At 47.9% G+C, this 19,901-nt stretch overlaps 1 protein-coding gene across 1 annotated transcript in view; it reads right to left on the reverse strand.

The window, feature by feature from the left end:
- Positions 1–3,278: 3,278 nt before the first annotated feature.
- The window catches only part of NCKAP1L (NCK associated protein 1 like), a 45,327-nt gene continuing 28,704 nt past the window's right edge, over positions 3,279–19,901 (reverse strand). The window contains exons 23-31 of the mRNA XM_061415791.1: positions 17,876–17,973; positions 17,654–17,747; positions 17,418–17,500; positions 17,038–17,118; positions 12,594–12,687; positions 11,615–11,731; positions 11,187–11,296; positions 9,158–9,247; positions 3,279–4,713 (exon numbers count right to left, since the gene is read on the reverse strand). Of these exons, the coding sequence (XP_061271775.1) occupies positions 4,582–4,713; positions 9,158–9,247; positions 11,187–11,296; positions 11,615–11,731; positions 12,594–12,687; positions 17,038–17,118; positions 17,418–17,500; positions 17,654–17,747; positions 17,876–17,973 (899 nt within the window). The 3' untranslated portion in view covers positions 3,279–4,581. The remainder of the gene's footprint in view (positions 4,714–9,157; positions 9,248–11,186; positions 11,297–11,614; positions 11,732–12,593; positions 12,688–17,037; positions 17,119–17,417; positions 17,501–17,653; positions 17,748–17,875; positions 17,974–19,901) is intronic.

Consider the following 19,901-nt stretch of genomic DNA (forward strand, 5'->3'; position numbering starts at 1 on the left):
GGAAGGAACTTCCCTGGTGGTCAAGTGGTTAAGAATCCACCTGGCAATGAAGGGGATATAGGTTTGATCCCTGGTGCAGGAAGATTCCACATGCCTCCTGACGACTAAGTCCGTGTGCCACGACTGCTGAAGCCCATGCGCCTGGAGTCTGCTCCACAACGAGAGAAGCCACCACAATGAGAGGCCCGTGCACCACACCCAGAGGGTAGCCCTGGCTTGCGGCAACTAGAGAAGGGTCCACGCATAGCAACGAAGACCCAGCGCAAAAATAAAATAAATAATTTTCTTTAAGTGGGAAAACTAAGCCTAGAAAAATTATGTGGTCCCACGGAAATTAACACACAGAGAGTAACAAAGCCAGGGCCAAGTCTCCTAACCCTTTCCCATTCTGTGTTGCTTTCTTTAATCACCAGTCCTGGCTTTTCTTCTCAATCTCATCCGTCTTGTTTTAATCCAATCTCATTTCTGCCTTACTCTACCCCTAGAGAGGTAAGAACAGGATATGTCTGCTCCATTCATTGTCTCAAAAGACCACCATTCTTCTCTCCCTGTCTTTCCCCTTGTTCCCCACCCCCAGCTTTCCCAGGCTTCTCCCAACCTCATCCCTCTCTCTTCAGCTTCCAAACTGCCCCTGCCTCTTGGAGACCCTTCCTCCTCACTCCCCTAACCCCACAACCCCTTCCGACAATCTCTGAGTTTGATAGAGACCAAAAAAAAAAAAAAACCCGATGCTTTGGCAGCGGGTGAAGGCTGGATGTGATCTGCCTCCTACAGGAATGCTATTTAAAGGGGCGGCCTCACAATCCTCTCCCTCCAAAGTGACAAGAGAAAAGCCTGCTCCTCAATCTCTCCAGAGCTGCAAACTCAGCTCAAGTTAACTTCTGACTTCCTCAACCTGCACCCTGGCCTGCTGCTCCTTTTTCCTATTCAGGTGGGAGGGAGAGGACTTGACAACTGAGGTGTGGGGGCTGAGGGGAGACTCATCTTCGTCTCCTTTGATGACAGGTACTTAGGAGGAGCAGGAGGCCCTGTGGGGCGGAGGACTGGAAGAACACTCTTCCCCCAACCACGTGAGTGACTTCAACCATGTGCCAGCTTCTTCTCAAAGTCGAACTTTGTTGGAAGAGAATTGATCTAGGCAAGAGGATCTAAAGTTCCAGAACTCTTGTCCCTAGCGGGGACCTCCTTCCCCTCTGGGTGTCCATGCTTAAACCACGGGTGTTCTTTTCCTCCCAGGCCAAGTGCCAAAGGGTGAGGCCCCCTTGGCCAGGCCCAGGGATGTCCCCCCACCCCTACCCCCTGCACATGAAGGCTACCCTCACCCACTCAGCCGACAGAACAGCGTGGTGAGGGAAACACTGTCTCTACTGCCCAGAGGAACAGGGGCTCCCCTGCAGGCATCTTACCCCCAGGTCTGGTGGGAGGGCTAATTCTGTCTCATTGCCGCAAACAAGTTAATGGAGTTTTTAATGAAAACACTGCACTAATGAAAATGCTGAGGCTAGAACCTACTCTCTGCCTGCAAGACAAAACAATAGGGGTCAGAATTTCTTCTTGATATTCATTCCGCAGTTCCTTTTAGGCCTAAAGTGAGCTGGGGATCTGAGCATAGAAAGCGATTCATCATGGACTGTGTCCCAGATTGTAAGAGGTCAGAGACCCTCCTGGCTGAGGAAGGAAACTGCCTAAAATGCTGCTGCTGCTGCTAAGTCACTTCAGTCGTGTCCGACTCTGTGTAACCCCAGAGACGGCAGCCCACCAGGCTCCCCCATCCCTGGGATTCTCCAGGCAAGAGTACTGGAGTGGGTTGCCACTTCCTTCTCCAATGCATGAAAGTGAAAAGTGAAAGTGAAGTCGCTCAGCTGTGTCCGACTCTTAGCGACTCCATGGACTGCAGCCCACCAGGCTCCTCCGCCCATGAGATTTTCCAGGCAAGAGTACTGGAGTGGGGTGCCATTAAATGCTGATGGGTCCTGTTAACTCAGCCATCCTTCACCTCTAGACAGTCACCTTTTGTAAAGGCGGTCAAGGCCACATGTCCTCACCCTCTTCTATTTTTCTCCATCTAGGGTCTCTGGATTCTAACAACTAACTCTTCCCAGATAAAGAGGCAGTCAGGGCAGGTAGCAAAGGTCCAGGACTGAATGTCATCTTTGAGTCCCAGTTCCGAATGTACTGATATGCATGTGACCTTAAGTCATTTAACATCTCTGAATCTGCTTTCTGGCCTGAAATAGGAAAGCCTTCCCTGGCTATCCTGCAGAATTGTCTTAAGGTTGTGAGAGCACTTTGAAAAAGTATATGTGATAGAGAAGTGTGTGTGTGTGTGTGTGTGATGATATGTTTATAAAAAGACATTATATCACATGACAAAATTTTATAAAAGGAGAACAGATTTGCGTTGCCAAGGGCTAGGGAAGGGAAAGGGGATTGTGGGAGGGACATAACGAAACAATATGAGGAAGGCCCTGTAGTGATAAAACCATCCTATATCCTGACCATGGTGGCAGATGCCTGAACCTACACATGATAAAGCTGTACAGAACTAAATACACACAGTGAAATGAGTATAAATAAAACTGGAGAAATCTAAATAAGATCAATGAATTATGCCAATGCCAATATCCTGGCAATAGGGACAAGGAGATTTGGAGATTGGGGTTGATAAAGTGCTGTTGGCAACTTGTGATAAAAATATATGTATATATATATAAACATGAAAAAAAACTCCTGGCATAGGAGTTTTTACAGTGGCATAGGATAGTTTTGCAAGATGCTACCTTTGAGGAAAACGTAAAGGCACACAGGATCACCCAATATTATTTCTCAATAAAAACTGTAATTTAAAAAAAAGGTATTATATGTCTACTCTCTATTCCCCTGCAGCAACTTGTCTTGCTGTCCTCTGGGACGTTCCTCTTAAGCATTCCTCATGCATATGGAAAAAGGATCTCTTGGCTCCTCAAACAGAGGATCCCAGCAGAGATATGAGTGAGTGCAAGGGGAGCTGCTCAGATACTTCTGAGCTTTCTCTTCTTCATCAACACTTCCCTCAGTCTCAGGAGGTCTGACCCCCATCACTCCTTAGAACCTAACATTCTTTCCATAGTGAGGAAGGACAATTAGCTGATGCATGGAGCAGGACCCTCCGATGCCTCTATCCTAAAGAGTAGATAATCGTTGCTAAGAAAAACTTGTGTATTAATTATGGGTGCCAAGTTTAATAAGTATTGACTAAGCCTGGGCCTCAAGAAATAATGATCAAACACACACACATCTAAAAACAGCTAACAAATAGCTTTAATGAACTCCGGATGGATTTGCTGAAAACCAAAAATTGCTTCCCTTTTATCCTGGAAGTATAGACATGACCCTAATTAATCAATTGGTTACTTATATTTGCCCATTCCAACCACTCCAGACCTGTGATATATATGATCTGTTGCTCCAGTCCTCCCTGGCACAGAAGTGATGGGTGGGGGGGGCCACTGTTTCCTGCCAGGGAGTTAACTAAACCTCGCTTAATGCTATCTTAAATGCCTGGGGCTTTGTGACACTTGAAATTCTAATTAGTGCAGGAAAGGGCTAGGTTGAAACAGCTTGTACTCCCTCAAGTATACCCGCTCTCAGGGCCCTGTAACCTAATGAGGTCTGTGAAATTTAAGATCCAGAAGAGAAATCCCTGCCTGGAGCAACAGCTGTACCCAGGATGACAAGGGGATTTGGGTTAAGTTAGTCCCTCCAGTTAGGAGGGAGAATACCCCCAAATGGTATGTGACGGAAACTCGCGTGACACTGGTCCAATTGGTTGTCCTAGAATTACTCCGGACTGACCCTCTGCTCTGGTTTGTGGCAATGTCAAGGGAAAGAAGGAGGGGTTTGAGTTAGAGATGTGAGAACTTACAGTAGGGCAGGTGAGGTTGAGGGGGGAGAGTTGGGGCAGTGAAAATCGGGATCCCAACAGCACTTCCTCATTGCCCCTGCAGGCTGGAGAGCTGGAGGCAGACAAACAGACCCACGACTCCTAAAAGAGCCCCCACAAAGGAAAAAAGGGTTCCTCTGCTACTACTTGGCAGTGCAGTAGGAGCGGGCTGAATGCTTGCTGAACACATTTGGAAAAGGAAGAGAGATAATCGTCCTAATGAATGTGCAGGAGACAATAGCAGCTCCAGTGGGAGGGTTATAAGCTCATTATGGTTTAATATGATGATTGATCATCTCTGCCCGCCAACATTATCCTAGAATAGTGATGAAGGTCGGAGAGACCCATGCCAGTCAGAACTCAAGCTCTAGTCCCCAGGAGATAGAAAACATACTTGAGGGTCACTTTTTTTTTTTTTTTCATTGTAAAAATTCATACACCTGGCCCCAACACCATAACTCTTTCCATGAAAAAAGCCCTCCACCCCCTGCCCCAGTTGGCCCCAGTTCTCTATGATTTCTCAGCCCTGGGCTGTTTCTCCATCTCCCTCTTCACCAGTCTAGCTGATCCTCTCCCTGGTGACCCCACCTCATTCCCACCCTCTGAGAAAATAGCCACACCTACAGTGCAGCACGGGTTTAGGTAGGTCCAAAGACCTTTCAGTGGGTACTGGCCGACACTCGGTTCAGGTGGAAGGCCCGGGAGACCTCCCGATAGGCATTTCGAAGCAGCACGTATGGGAAACAGGACTCCAGCATGTCCAGGGTCAGGAAAGAGGACTCCTCCACCACCTGGAAAAGAAAGGGCCAAGAGAGATGAGGACCCCAGGTAGGGCATCCACTGTGACACGCCGTTCCTCCTCATTGGGTTCCCTGGGCCCTCTGAGGCCCTCAGAGTTACAAGTAAACGGGGTAACAAGGCACTGCCACTCGATTCACTCTCAGAAAGCACTGTTCCCTTCAGCTCCATTATAACGACCCCTGAGCCCCTCCTCGGGGTTATATGCAGGGCTCAGAAGCAGAAGGCAGGAAAGAATCACTTCTCTAGGGCAGAAAAACTCTCTTCTCTCTCATTCTGGATGCTAAATGAGATGTGAGTGGGCAGCACAGCTGCAGGTAAGAATGCATAAACGTGCTAATGACAAAGCTCTGCGGAGAAAAAAACAATTACCACTGCAGGCCAAGCAAGAGGGGCCCGGAACCCACATGGTTTAGGCTCCTCCCTCCCTTAGTACAGTGCTTGGGGAGCAGTATGGATGCTGTATAAAGGAGCAGGCATGATTAATTAGTTTAATTAGAAGGCCTGTGTGCTGTGGAAATCCCTGCAGCCCCCACAGCCAAGCAGAAAGACAGATCAAGATGCCTGGGTAAGACGGAGGGCAGGGGGCAGGGGGATATTACTGTAGAGCAGTACAGCCTAGCCTTGGGCCAGAGGGTTTCCTTCCCTGAAGAAGGAACGGGGTGTCTTTCCTTCCACACTCTCCTCATCCAAGAGGTTGTGGGACTAAAAAACACTCTGGAGAGAAGTATCCCATATCCTCTGGTATTTCACACAGATGGGCCACCCCAAATATGTCTGGGGTTTCAAGTCCTGAAAATTCACTCAGGAAAGAGATCTACCATCTCTATTCTAATGTTTTTCTCTCTCTGAAGCCCTTTTCAATTTTTAAAATTTGTAAGGTACTGCAATACTCAAACCATGCACACTCAGTACACACGACAGCCTCAGAAGAGCAGACATCACAGGCTGAAGGAGAGAAAATCCGCCCGTAAAACTGCAGCTCTGATCTCAGGTTGGATGGCAGAAAGGATTTCTTGGTAAGCAAGATTTTCAAAACCTTAAGCCAGTAAAGAGATAAGATCTCTTTTCCAGGATATGACCCTCGGGTACGGGGAAATGAGTGATGGCTTCAAGAAGGATCCGCTGGTCCAAGACTTCTATTCTCTGCTCTGTTAAGCACAGAAAATCACAGGGCTCCCAACTGGAGGAAATTCATGGCAGTGGAAACAGCTCGGGAGTGAAAGCCAAGAAACGGGTTCTAGTCCCAAATCTGCCCATGTATTTCGGGGAGACCGTGGATGTTATCTTTGCCTCCCTCTCCTCAGTGTCCTCGCCTAGGAATGGTGAGGACTGGACTGACCACCAGCGTCTGATCTGTTTCTGACACTTAGGATTCCATGAGTCTATGAGAGTCATTCCTTGCCCCGTGAAACCCACACCAGGAAGTCTGCCAATAGTGGGGGTGGGCACTGCCCAGGCTTGACAGCCAAGACAGACCCCAGGGAGAGAAGTGCCTGAACAGGATTTGGGGCTACATGAGTAGCCTCTTTACGCAGAATACAGCTCCTTCCCTTCAGTCATTTCCAATTTCTCTGTGGAAACATTTGCATTTAAATTGCTTTGCAGCAGCTAGTCCCTCTGTCTCTTCCCTCCTATAAAAAAAAGTGCCGGGTCCTAGGGCTGTTCCAGCCACTCTGCAGGCCAGTGACGCCACAAGGGGCAGACACCTTGCCACACTTGGGGGGGTGGGGGGAAACGCAAAGCAGAGGGAGGAGGCAGGGCTGAGCAGCTGTACAGAATCCCCTCCAACCCCACAGAGGTGGGAACTGTCCAAGGACATGGAACAGGCATGCCTAAATCATCCAGAAACTAAACTGAGCAGCAGAGAGAGGGAGCATTTGTTTAGCATCTATTATGTACCAGGCACTATTATATAAACTGTCTCATGAACCCTCACCCCTCTAGCATAAGGATGTGAAAGTGAAAGTCACTCAGTCCTGTCCAACTCTTGGCGACCCCATGGACTATACAGTCCACGGAATTCTCCAGGCCAGAATACTGGAGTGGATAGCCTTTCCCTTCTCCAGGGGATCTTCCCAACCCAGGGATCGAACCCAGGTCTCCCACGTTGCAGGCGGACTTTTTTACCAGCTGAATCACAAGGGAAGCCCAAGAATGCTGGAGTGGGTAGCCTATTCCTTCTCCAGCAGATCTTCCTGACCCAGGAATCGAACCAGGGTCTCCTGCATTGCAGGCGTATTCTTAACCAAGAATCCCTGAGCTATCAGGGAAGCGCATCATAAGGATAACTGCATGCTTTTAAGGCTAAAGAATCAGAGTCTCAGAAAGGTTAATTAACTTGCCCCAGGTATGTTGGGTTTCCCAGGTGGCTCAGCAGTAAAGAATCTGCCTGCCACGCAGGAGCCACAGGAGACTTGGGTTCGATCCCTGGGTAGGGAGGATACTCTGGAGGAAGGCATGGCAACCCACTCCAGTATTCTTGCCTGGAGAATTCCATAGACAGAGGAGCCTGGCAGGCTATAGTCCACGGGGTGGCAAAGAGTCAGACACGACTGAAGCAACTTAGCGCGCCGCACACACACACACACACACACACACACACACACACACGCACGCAGAGGTCATGCTGCTCTGAGACTGTGCTCTGTCGCCCTCCTTCGGCCCTCCTCAGCCTCCCCTGCCCTCTCACCTCCTCACCACACCCCCACAGCCTCATGTCCACATTCTCTTCTCTGCCTCATCATGACCCTTCATCAGCCCAACCTAGGCCTTTTCGAGCTAGAGAAACTGAGACACAGCACTCAGGGCCTGTGTATTCAAAGAAGGAGACCCATAGTGGGTCCCAGGCACGCTCACCCCTAATTCTCGTGGGCCTGGCCGAGCGTGCAAATGGAAGCCCATACACCACATGATAAAATATTATATTCTTTCTTGCAACGTGTATTCATCCCTCAATATCATGGGGTACTGGCAGGGAATTGGTTCCCAGACCACCTGTGGAACCAATTCAGGGGAGATACCAGAATCTGTAGATGCCCAAGTAATTTTTATAAAAAAGCATAGTACCTGCATATACATATGATATCCTCCCATATTCTTTAAATCATCTCTAGATTACTTATAACACCTAATACAACATAAACGTTATGTAAACAGTTATAAATACCATGTAAAGGCTATGTAAATAGTTGCTGTTGTGGGCAATTTGAAGTTTTGCTTTATGGACCTTTCTGGAATGTTTTTTTAAAATAGTTTCAATCCATGGTTGGTTGAATCCATAGCTGAGAACCTGTGGATATGGAGGGCTGAGTGTACCTTTACAATTTCATGGAAGACAGGTTTGAATTAAGAATTGTTAGACCCCTCAGAGTTCTGTACCAGAGAAGGGAGAAGGGAGGGAATCAGCCTCCAGCCTGGCACCCCTTCTCCTCCCACCCCAGTTTGGGGGGTTTGTAGACACACATAATCTTCCTGTCTGCACATCTAAACTCCAGCCACACATTCTATGGGCTCTAGAGCACAGTCTGCCTCAGTAGGATGGACTCGCATGCAGTACAAGCTCTACATGTGGGCTGGAGCTGCTCAGGAAAGAATTCTGAGGCCCGAGAAGTCTTTAGCGGGGGCTCTGAGGAGGGGCACAGGCTCCAGGTGGGCCTGTCCTCTCCCACAGGCCAGAGGAAGGGTCACCTAAACCCAGGGTCCAGAGCAGGAGCCCCTCCTGCCCACCTTTAAGTGCAGAGCTAACCTGGGGAATCAAACTTTAGAACAAGAGTGAGTAAGCACGTTGAAGAGGGAAACAGGATCAAGAGTAAAAGATTTTTTAAAAGTTAACTGAGTCAGAGTTCCCAGAACTTTCTACCAAAGAAGGGGAAAGGCCAGAGCTTGGGAAACAGAAGAGATAGCAGGAGCTGCCTGATTCGTGTCCCACCAGGTTCCCTGCCTTACAGCTTTTCAGCTAAAAATCCCTTCCCTCTTCTGGGCTCCCCTCTTCCTCCCCCAGTGGAACCCCCCCAGTTGAACCTTCTTCATGGTTCTCTTAAGGACAAGAAATACAGCAGTAGAAAGTGGCCAAGTAAAATCAAAGATGCATTGGACAGGTAGTTATAGATGAGGGACATCCCCATCCATGAGCTCATCCCCATGGTAGGGGTGAGCTGTTCCATCTTATCACACTCAAGAGCACTGCAGGGAAAGGGGCCCAGTCAGCTAGGGGCCAGGAAGACACTGTCCTGCAGAGAAATCCTCAAAGACTCTACCTTGGGATGACAGGACAAATCTAGAATGTTAACCAGAATGTGAGGATTGGACCCCTTCAGGCAGAATTAAATTCTTGGTTAATGTTTTTGGGTGATAACCACTGTAGGGAGCCAAGGACCCTATAGAGGATCCTCCCTCTGGCCCTATCTCTACGACCAACTTAGAGCAGATACATACCAAGCGCATGAGCAGAGAAATGGACTCCCGGTTTCTGGTTTTAAGCTTGTCAGTCTCTTGGCCCAGCTGCAGGAGGCTGACAGAAGCCACCTGTAAGGGAAAGATTTGTAAGGAAGCAGATTTTTATGAAGGTCAGAGTAGGACAGCCTCAGGCTACAGGAAGTCATGAGAAGATCAAGGAGGTGAGTTAAGAAGTGCTGGGAGGCTTGGGGTGGAAAAGCGGTGACTCCCCCAGGCTTCAGAGACACACTCTGCCTCCAAACTAGCCAGTGCAGGCAACAGCCGGTTGCCAGGGATGCTGGAGGAGAGGTAGAAAGAGGCGAAGAAAGAAACTGCAACAGAGGCAGGTAATACTGTATGCCAGGAGATTAATCTCTTTTCTGAGGCGGCCTCCAGACACCACTGTCATCAGACTGTTTACAGCTGACTCTCCACCCGACTAGAGACAGAGCTGGGCCGCTGACTCAGACAGTGCTTTTGGTATTCTCCTTCTGTCAGCTCCCGAATGGCTGTCCTCTCCATTCACCTTCAGGTCCCCAGTAGATCAAAGAGAAAGAAAGAAATGTGAATAATTGCATCCCAGACCCAGATTACCTGTATTTAGCAAATGAGAGGGTAGAAGAGGCTCTACCTTCTTCTGGGGGTGGGGGTGACTCCCTTCTCACCCCATCTTAGAGATCTGGTGTGAATCCTCTTTATATCTCAGATGCTCGGAGCCCATTCTGTCTGGTCTGCTGTCCCAGTTTAAAGAGAGACCCTCTCACTAAGCTTCCAAGTCCCTGACATGTACTTCTTGGGACCAGGGTGTGACTCCCTAGAGAATATGATCTACTGTTTCCTCCTAAAAGGAGACAGATGAGGCTCTAGTTTTTAAATCAGAACCATGCTTTGCAAAAGAATAAGCTCCCTTCAAACTGGTGCTCTGTTAAAACCTAGAGGAGTAGGATGGAGTGGGAAGGTGAGAAGGAGGTTCAAGAGGGAGGGGACATATGTACGTCTATGGCTAAATCATGTTGATGTATGGCAGAAGCCAACACAATATCGTAAAGTAATTATCCTCCAATTAAAAATAAATTAACTTTAAAAAAAAAAAAGAATAAGCTCCCTATTGCTGAGAATGCTCAAGCAGTCAGCGGGCACTGGACTACATATCAAAGAGTATGAAAGAGATTCCTCCACGGAGGATTTAGAATGGAAAGCTCTGGGACCTCTCTGAACAATGGAAAGAGATTACTTATTCTGTGTTTTTCCAGAGGCAAAGCTTAGATCAATAGTGAGAGTTGCAGGGAGTCAAACTTCGGCTAAAAATTTTTTTAACAACTTCTTTCAAACAAATTGAACATAACCTATAGTAAAATCAGCTTCCTGACTGTAAGTTCCAGTCCCTAGAAACCTCGACCAGGGGGCTCTCAAAATAAGATCCCAGGATGGGCAGCACCAACATTACCCAGGAACTTGCTAGAAATGCAAGATTTTCCAGCCCCACCATTAATCTACTGAATCAGAAATTCTCCACGTGATTCTGATTCACAATGAAGTCTGAGAATTTGAAAAAAGTTTGACTTTTTATCAGTATTAGAGTTGAAAGGGGCCTCATAGATGATAAAACTCAGTGTCTCGAGTCTGTATTTTAACAAACTCCTCAGGATATTGTAATGGACACCAAGGACCAAATCATGGATTTGGTTTAGTATCTCTATTTAATAAATGGGAAAACTGTGGCCTCAAAAGTTTGGCTTTTCAGAGACCACGCAACTTCTCAGTGGCAGATCCAAAACTAAACTCAGATTTGCTAACTCCTAGTCCAGCACTCCTTCCAAGTATTGGGTAGAGGTTGAAATACCAGCTGTTAGGGAGCTTAAAAGAAACCCCTGCCTTTCACAAAGCCATCTCTCACTACTTAATGAGCAAGATGGGAGGTTAGACTCTGAGGCATGCTCAATAATAACTGTCTATGGATTTAAGTCAAACCACTTGCCCCCAGACTTCACAATCGTCCGTCCATTACTTATAACCTAGACCCACTCACCACGAGAAATTCCTTGAGGTGAGTTTCAATGTTCTTGTTGTAGACTGTGAAGAGGGCAGCAGATACCTGGATGATGGCTTTGGTCAAGCAGTGAATATTGTTGCTGTAACCTAGATTATTATTGACAGAGGGGGAGAGAAAGGAAAGGAAATTGAACCATGCCAGGTGACCCCAGCTGGTAACTTGCCATTTTTTCAGTCTGGGCCAGCCCTATGTGACACCAAAGGAGTAGGAGCCATTCGAGGATTAGGAGAAAGATAGACAGTCTGATGAAATTTCACCTGAATTTAATTTTACAGATTGTTTATTCTCAAGAGCTTTCTGAAACAGAACTTTGCATCTGAGTCCGAAGTCTGTATTTTCCAGATAGATGTCTCGGTCTCATCTCCCGATCCCAGGACACTAACCTCAACCTACTCCTTACTTACCATCCTTCTCAATGCTGTAGAAGGAGGCAGCATCCATGGCAAGCAGCGGGAGGGAAACGGCCAGAAAGATCAAGAGCAGGCAGGCCACCTTATATTCTTCCTCAGGGGATGACAAATCTGGGAAAAGGAAAAGAGAGTAAGGTCATTAAACAGGAGCTTTCTTCCATGGGGTCCTACTTCACAGAATTCCTAGGAGGGTCCCATGAGAAAATATCTGTGAAAAGACTTTGTAGAGCATTATAGGCAAGTCATTACTGCTGCTAGTGAGAGGCCTGAGTCCTGGAGGCTTCCACTAGTGACTGAGCAGAGCTTTTGGCAAAGGGCTCAGCTGACACGCAGGCTGAGGGCACTCTGTCAGCTGCCTGATGGAGTGGAGAGGCAGGAGGGAGAGCAAAGACTTTCATCAAAGCCGAGAGAGAAGAGGGAAAGCCAGTCTGGCAATTCGAAAAGGCTTCATACCAACCCCCTGGTTCCATCCTATTCAGAGTGTGTGCAAGTATGAACGTGCTAATCAGAGGAAATGTGTAATGGAAATATAAGAGACAAGTGTGAGACCAGGGGAAGAAGTGAATGGTGTCAAGGTGATTAGAGGGGAGGGAGAGTAAGATCATTCTGGGGAACTGGGACACTATATACTATATAACTAGGCATGAAATCATGTCTGTTTCCCTCACTGTTTCATCTGCATTAATCTTATTTCCCCAACAAGACTGTAAGTTCCTTGGAGCACTTGCTGAGCACCAGACTCACTTAATACTTTTTAGCTGATTGACAGATCAACTGGTTGGAACCTGACTAGAAATCGAAATTGCCTGTGGAAGTATTTTCTGGGGATTAGGGACTGTGCTTTAAGTCCTTCCTTAGCTCCCAGTTTCTACCCTCTGAATTCATAATCCCAAATAAAGACTTCTTTGACACTGACATTTTCCCACCCCAAAATACGGCCCAAGCCCTCTGTCGCCCCGTTCCCCAATGGTACCAGTTTTCAGATTGGCAATGGCAGCCACCAGGGCTGGATCAATGTCACAGTCCACCCCCGCAGCAGATGCCAGCTCAAAGATGCTCAGGGTCACCTGGTGGAGAAGAAAACAACATTCTGGAGAGTACTCCCTGGAGAGAAGTACTTGGCAGAAGCTACAGGTGGCCAAGATCCCTGGATCACAGATTTTAAACTTTTGGTGTACTATCATCTTTTCTAGGTATTCCTTTCATAAGTCTCCCTAACCTGCAGGGGGGAAAAAAAAAAAAGCCCAAGGCTTTGGCCTGGCCTTCAGATTCTCCACAGCACAAATTTACTTTTCCAACTTTATTTCCTCAAACACTTCCTACAGGCAATGCAGCCAGAGTGATATATTCACCATCTCTAAACTACAACTTACTTTCTTCTTTTCATACTCCGGTTCCTGTGCGTCCCTCTTCTGGAGTGTCCTTTCTTCTTGAGAGACCATAGGAAATATATTGGTCCCTGCCCCTGGTTCCTGACACAGGCTCCTAAAACCCTTATAATTCCCTAAGTAATAAAAACAGCGTTTTTTGTTCCTATGCAGCAACTCTGGTTGGGCTCCTGGCCAGCTCCTAGATAGAGGCTGGTCACCTAGAGACCAAGCCTTGATTAGAAGCTGGAAATTTTCAGCTCCACCCTGCGCCCCCGACACACACACCCACTTCTACAGAGAGAGGAGAGGGCCTAGAAATGGAGTTAATCATGCCTATGTGAGGAAGCCTCCATAAAATCCCAACAGTATAGGGTTTAGAGAGCCTCCAGATAGGGAACACATCCACGGACCAGGAGGGTGTTCAGCCCAAATGCAGAAAGTCAGAAGCTTATGTCATCAGGACCATCACAGGTCTCGCCCTGTGTATTTTCCATATGGCTGGTCTGAAAGTAGAAGTGAGTATTAGGCGCTCAGTCGTGTCTGACTCTTTGGGACACTATGCACTGTAGCCCACCATATCTCCTCAGTCCATGGAATTCTCCAGGCAAAAATACTGGAGTGGGTGGTCATTCCCTTCTCCAGGGGATCTTCCCAACCCAGGAATCAAACCCAGGTCTCCTGTATTGCAGGCAGATTCTTTACCTCTGAGCCACTGGGAAATCCATATGGCTGTTCTTCTATATCCTTTATCACATCCTTTAATAAACTGGTCAGTGTGTTTCCCTGAGTTCTGTGAACAACTCTAGCAAATTAATGGAACCTAAGGAGGTAGATGGAGAAGGCAATGGCACCGCACTCCAGTACTCTTGCCTGGAAAATCCTATGGATGGAGGAGCCTGGAAGGCTGCAGTCCATGGGGTCGCTGAGGGTTGGACACAACTGAGCAACTTCACTTTCACTTTTCACTTTCATGCATTTGAGAAAGAAATGGCAACCTACTCCAGTGTTCTTGCCTGGAGAATCCCAGGGACAGGGAAGCCTGGTGGGCTGCCGTCTATGGAGTCACACAGAGTCGGACACGACTGAAGCAACTTAGCAGCAGCAGCAGCAGCAAGGAGATAGATATTGGAACCTCTGACATATAGCCAGTTTGTCAGAAGTACAGGTTTGCAACTGGCTTCTGAAGACGGGGCGGGGGTAGGTGCAGACTTGTGGAAGTGAGCCCTAAACATGTGTGATCTGACACCAACTCCAGGTTGATAGTGTCAGAACTGAGTTAAGCTGCAGGACATCCAGCTGGTGTCACAGGGAATTGGTGTGGGGACATCCTCCAAAACACTTGGTGACCGGAAGTGTCAGAAGTGATGTGTTCTGTGTGAGAGTAAAGGAGACTCTCAGCAGAGAATCACACAGTAGGGGAGAAGTGGGTTTTTCCCTACATAGGAAGGGAAAAAGACAAGTTTTTCCCATTTACTTCTCCTCTGCTTATATCCAACTGACACCCACCCTTGAGGCCTACCTTGAATCTCACATTCTCTGTAGAGCCCTCCCTGTTGACTGCAGCTCATGCTCATCTTTCCCTCCTTAACTTGGCACCACTTACTCGCCACTGGTCACAGGCAGCACCTGGTATCATCAGTTATCTTCTCAGATTGGAGGCAAGACATTATGGTGTATCTCACCAACGAGATTACAATATGTTTTTAACCTCATGGCATAGAGAGGGGAGAGAAAGTCCTGTAGTGAGAGGATCTGGGTTCAAATCCTAGTACCATCACTTACTGATTGCGTGACCTTGGCTAAAAGTTACTTAACCTCTTGGAGCCTCCATTTTCTCATCTGTAAAACTGGAATAAAAATACTCACCTTACAGAGTTGCTGTGAAGATTAACTTAGATCACATATGTAAAAGGACTTCTCTAGTAGCTCAGCTGGTAAAGAATCTGCCTGCAATGCAGGAGACCTGGGTTCAATTCCTGGGTCAGGAAGATCCCCTGGAGAAGGGATAGGCTATACCCACTCCAGTATTCTTGCCTGGAGAATTCCATGGACAGAGGAGCCTGGCAGGCTACAGTCCATTAGGTCGCAAAGAGTCTGACTTGACTGACTTCCACTTTCACTTTTTACATATAAGGCATCTACCCCTAATTGGGCTTCCCTGGTGGTTCAGCTGGTGAAGAATTCGACTGCGATGCGGAAGACTTGGGTTTGATCCCTGGGTTGGGAAGATCCCCTGGAGAACGAAAAGGCTACCCACTCCATTATTCTGGCCTGGAGAATTCCATGAACTGTATAGTCCATGGGGTCACAAAGAGTCAGACACGACTAAGCAACTTTCACTTTATTACTCTAATGACTCCCAGCATCACTGAGAGACTAATAAACCTTGTCCCTTTCACTCTGCTTCCTTTCCCTCAAAGCCAGGAGCTCTGCATTGCTTTCATCCTCTCTAGGTTTGAACGCAATGCTAAGCACATAGAAGGCATTCAGTTAATGTTTATTGATTGACTCCTGAATTCCTCATTGTACTTAGAATCAGGTTCCCAAGATGTAGCTCCAAACACCCACACCCACAAAAGTACTTGGACTTTTGCGGTTAAGAGAAAAAGACTTCAAAATGTTCTGAGAGGACAAGGATAACTGTTTCAATAGCAGATAACTAAGTACATACATAAGTACTTTGCATAAGTACAGTATCTTATGCAAAAAACCCCACAGATATAACAGTAAACACACACCACCTACCATGCTAGACACAGAAGGTAAACCTCAGCATTCTGCTCTGCCCTGTTTAAATTCCCTACTAACTACATAACCCTGCAAGTGGCAACTGTGACCTAGGAGATGGGGGATTTGGTCCATAATCTGTGGTTTTCTGGAAAAAGAAGGTGATGGTTGAAGGAAACGTCTTCACCTTTTAACCTTCTTCTCTTCTCCTCATCTTCTTGCCCCTCGGAGGTAGTAACAGAATCTCTGATGGACAAGGCCAGCCCCATCTCCACACACCTGTTTATCCTCATAGGCAGGCAGAGCCTAAAGCTCAAAGCTGCCAGGAAGATACCAGCTAGACACACTCCTGACAGACCAGAGCATTCCGCCCCAACATCAACAGCTGCCAGAAGCCCCGGGCCCACAGTGAAATCCAAGCCAGGGCCTGAAGGAGCAGCCATCCAGTGAAAAATCACCCCTCATGGCCCGTGACCACTTGGCCCTCATCTGATTTCAGGCAGAGAGAGGGGAAATTTTCACGATTCTTCTGACCTCAAGGTAAGGGAAATGGTTTTTTCTCTTAGCATCTACTTCCCGTGGAGTCGCAAAGAGTCAGACACGACTGAGCGACTGAACAACATCTTCCTGTTAACCAATTTCTTCCTCTCATAGACCTCCCTCCATTAATGGAGTCAGTTATAAGAGAAGTGCCCTGCCCTGTGCGCTGTGCAGCTGTATTTCCTGCGAAACATACTTGTTTGCTCCAGGTGATTCAAAAGGCAAGCTAGCCTGAGGAGGGCGAGGGGAAACGGATGTTTAGGTTGGGCGCTGACAGAGGCCCATCCCCCTTTCCCCATGCCTACAGGAAATGACGCGCACACAAACCAGACCGTTTCAGAGCTGGGAGGAAGACCAGGCCAGAAAAGGAAAGGACAATCTGAGGGCAGGCAGGGTGGGTGGGAATGGAAGAACCAACTTTTACAGAAAGTTCCCAGGCTCCTGACTAAAGAGGGGACTTGTCTGCACATCGTTCAGCATCTAATTTGCACACCTTAGGAGAAAACCTAGAGATACTATGATCCTTGCCCTTAGTGCTCTCCCTCCAGTAACGTTCCCCAGCCCCCACAGGATCTCCCCAGGGCTCCCCTACTCTGAACTCTCTTCTCTGACCAAAATTCCTCCCTCCACAAAACCTCCCCAGATATTTTTCTATTGAAAACCTGGCTCTTCTTCCTGTGGTATTCTTCAGAGCCCTCTCCTCCCTTCCAAGATCCTAGCTCTATCCTTTGTCAACAACAGAAATCTCCTGGTTGGATTCCACTTTGCATTCCCCGATACCTTGATATCTGTGTCTGGCGTGACAAACTCCTTCAGGCATTCGATGGGACCCATGAGAAACGGGCAGTGGGAGGAGAAAACCTGGAGGAAAGAAGACAAATGAGTCCAAGGACAGAGGCCAGCACTTCAAACATAGGTGGAAACAAAAAAAGCAAAACAGGGCCTCAGCTTAGAACTTAGCCAACTTTCTGTGTTACTTCCCTTGTCACACGTCCAGATTTCTCCAGTTCATCTGTCCTCAGAGATCTTCCAGGACTTCTACCGGATTAAGCTCCTTTCTCCACAATGCTTGCCAACAACCCTCTCCACAACTTCTCACACAAGCCCCACCCAGCGCTTTATTCTGTTTATCCTGTGGCAGCCCCCCCGCCCCCACTCACCTCTCGAAGTCCCTCTTGGGCCATGGCCCTGAAACTGAGGATAACTCCAATGATGGTCATGCGCTTCAGCACATTATCAGCCCCTGAGGAGAAAGAAGAGCATGAGAGAAGAGAATGTGGGAAAATGGCGACGGTTTTGCTTCTTCAGACCCAGCCGAGGCCTCCTAGCTCCAACAACCCCTTGTGGTCCACAATGCTTTTCCACAGTTCCTTCTCCCTTTAGGGGATGTGCTCACCTGTCAGCTGGGGCAGCAGAGAAGCCATCAAGTCCGCCTTGTTGAAGTTGGATCTGATCTGAACAAGTACATCCATGTTTTCTACCACCAGCTTCTGCAGTCAGAACAGAGACATTAAGCAAGAAAAGACGAGACCCATGGTACATCTCTCCCCAGTCTCCTAGGCCTACCCCGCTTCCCCCGAGGCTGGACCTTCTTCCCGGGGCCTTGCATCCACAGTACCTTCAGCTCCACAATTTGCGAAGTCACGTGCCACATCAGGTTTTCACTCAGGAACTTCATGCCGTACGGGCCCAAGAGTTCAGCCAAGGCCCGCATCTCTGGAATAGAGTTGCAGAGGCCCCAGGTAGGACCCAGAGGGCACTGGTGCATTTGCACAATAGCTATAGGATAGTCTGAACATGTCTAATGTTTTTCAGCAAGGAAAGGAAATGGCAAGGAAGGGAAGTAGGGAGCACATGTGGCCTGAAATCCTGCATTCATGTGACAGGTCTGGCCTGCCTGTAGGACAGTTAACCTTCTACCCACTGGCACTCACACCAAGATGTACCACAAGTGATACCTATTTACTTTTCATTCTTACAGGAATCTGGACTTTGCCAAGTCCCTTTACCTGGTACCTGGGCTTTCCTCTTGCTGTACTAGCTGCACTAGCTTTATAAGATGTAAGACCATCTCTGGGCCTCAGCTCCCTTCTCTGCAGAATGAAGAAATTAAAATCCACCCTGAATACCTCACAGAGTTGCTGCTGCTGCTGCTGTTGCTAAATCACTTCAGTCGTGTCCAACTCTGTGCGACCCCATAGACGGCAGCCCACCAGGCTCCCCCATCCCTGGGATTCTCCAGGCAAGAACACTGGAGTGGGTTGCCATTTCCTTCTCCAATGCGTGAAAGTGAAAAGTGAAAGTGAAGTCACTCAGTCGTGTCTGACTCCTAGTGACCCCATGGACTGCAGCCCACCAGGGTCCTCCGTCCATGGGATTTTCCAGGCAAGAGTACTGGAGTGGGGTGCCATTGCCTTCTCCACACAGAGTTGCTAGGAGAGCATAATCAACACACATCCCCATTGTCCCAACTGTTTTCCCTCTAAACCCTTCCTTCCTCCAGTCTGCTCCATTACCTTATCCCTCCCTAACCAGCCTGCTTCTGACACTTTGTGGATTAAATAAAGCCTGGCTGGGGAAATCCCATGTTGCAAACCTGAGGGACAAACTCAGACAGGAAAGAGCTCCAGCTTTGATCTCTTGCTATGGACTATCCCAGCAGAGAAAACCATAAAGACCAGAAGTAACAAGAGATGAGGAGAGGAAAGGTGAGTTTAACCTAGTTAATAAGAGTTCAGAGGGAAAGGGAAGTTGAGGCCCCCATACTCAAGGGTTTCAAGGCAGGACCAGTTGATCTCCACCTCTACCACTGACAAAAGCAGTGGAGCTGGCCACAGCAGCGGACATGGAGTCTCATGTGGAATAAAATACTAGACATTTTTAGAGTCACCTATTTATAATAGGAACAACTGAGCTGAGAACTAGGAAAGGATTTCCTAACTGGTCACCTTAAATAATGCTAAATGCTGACAGAGAGGCAGAGGGGCTGAACTACCCTTTCTGGAGAAAAGACACGCTGATCCACCAGTTTGGATCCACCTTACTCTAGTCCTCTCTAGGCTAGTAACCCTAGGGCCTCCTTCTCTATCCATCTAGCTATTTTTGCAGCAGCATTGCCCCATCACCATGGTAACCCTGGGAAATTGGGGTGGGGGTGGCAGAAGGGGAAATCAACATTGCCTCCTGCTGCTCGTCAGTTGTCAGCAAGACCTAAAGCTGATTTTAGATGCTGCCTACAGCTTGTGGGAGGAGTTGATGAGAAGGGGACATCTGAAGCCTCCAGCAGGTAGGGAGTAGGGTCAGCTCACTGATGGAGTCAGTGTGAGGGCAGGAAGAAGGCAGAGCTGGAGAATAGAGCTGCATGCTCTGCCCTCCATAACACCCCCTCCAAGGAAGGGGAAGAATGGAGAGGGCAGCATCACGGAAGCATCTACCTGTCTCAGATCCCATGCGGGGTCCATGAGAGGAAGGAGGAAGCAGCTGGATAGTTCATGAATCAGTCAGTCAAACAAATCTATTAAAAAGGATCTGCACGGCTTCAAGCCCTCTTTAAAAAGAGAATAACTTCCCAATTCATTCATGACACACTCATCTGCCTGCCTTGAGACACTAAAGCACTTCTGTGCACTGGGAAGCAGCATGAC

The sequence above is a fragment of the Bos javanicus genome, chromosome 5, assembly GCF_032452875.1.
Source record: "Bos javanicus breed banteng chromosome 5, ARS-OSU_banteng_1.0, whole genome shotgun sequence".
NCBI lineage: Eukaryota > Metazoa > Chordata > Mammalia > Artiodactyla > Bovidae > Bos > Bos javanicus.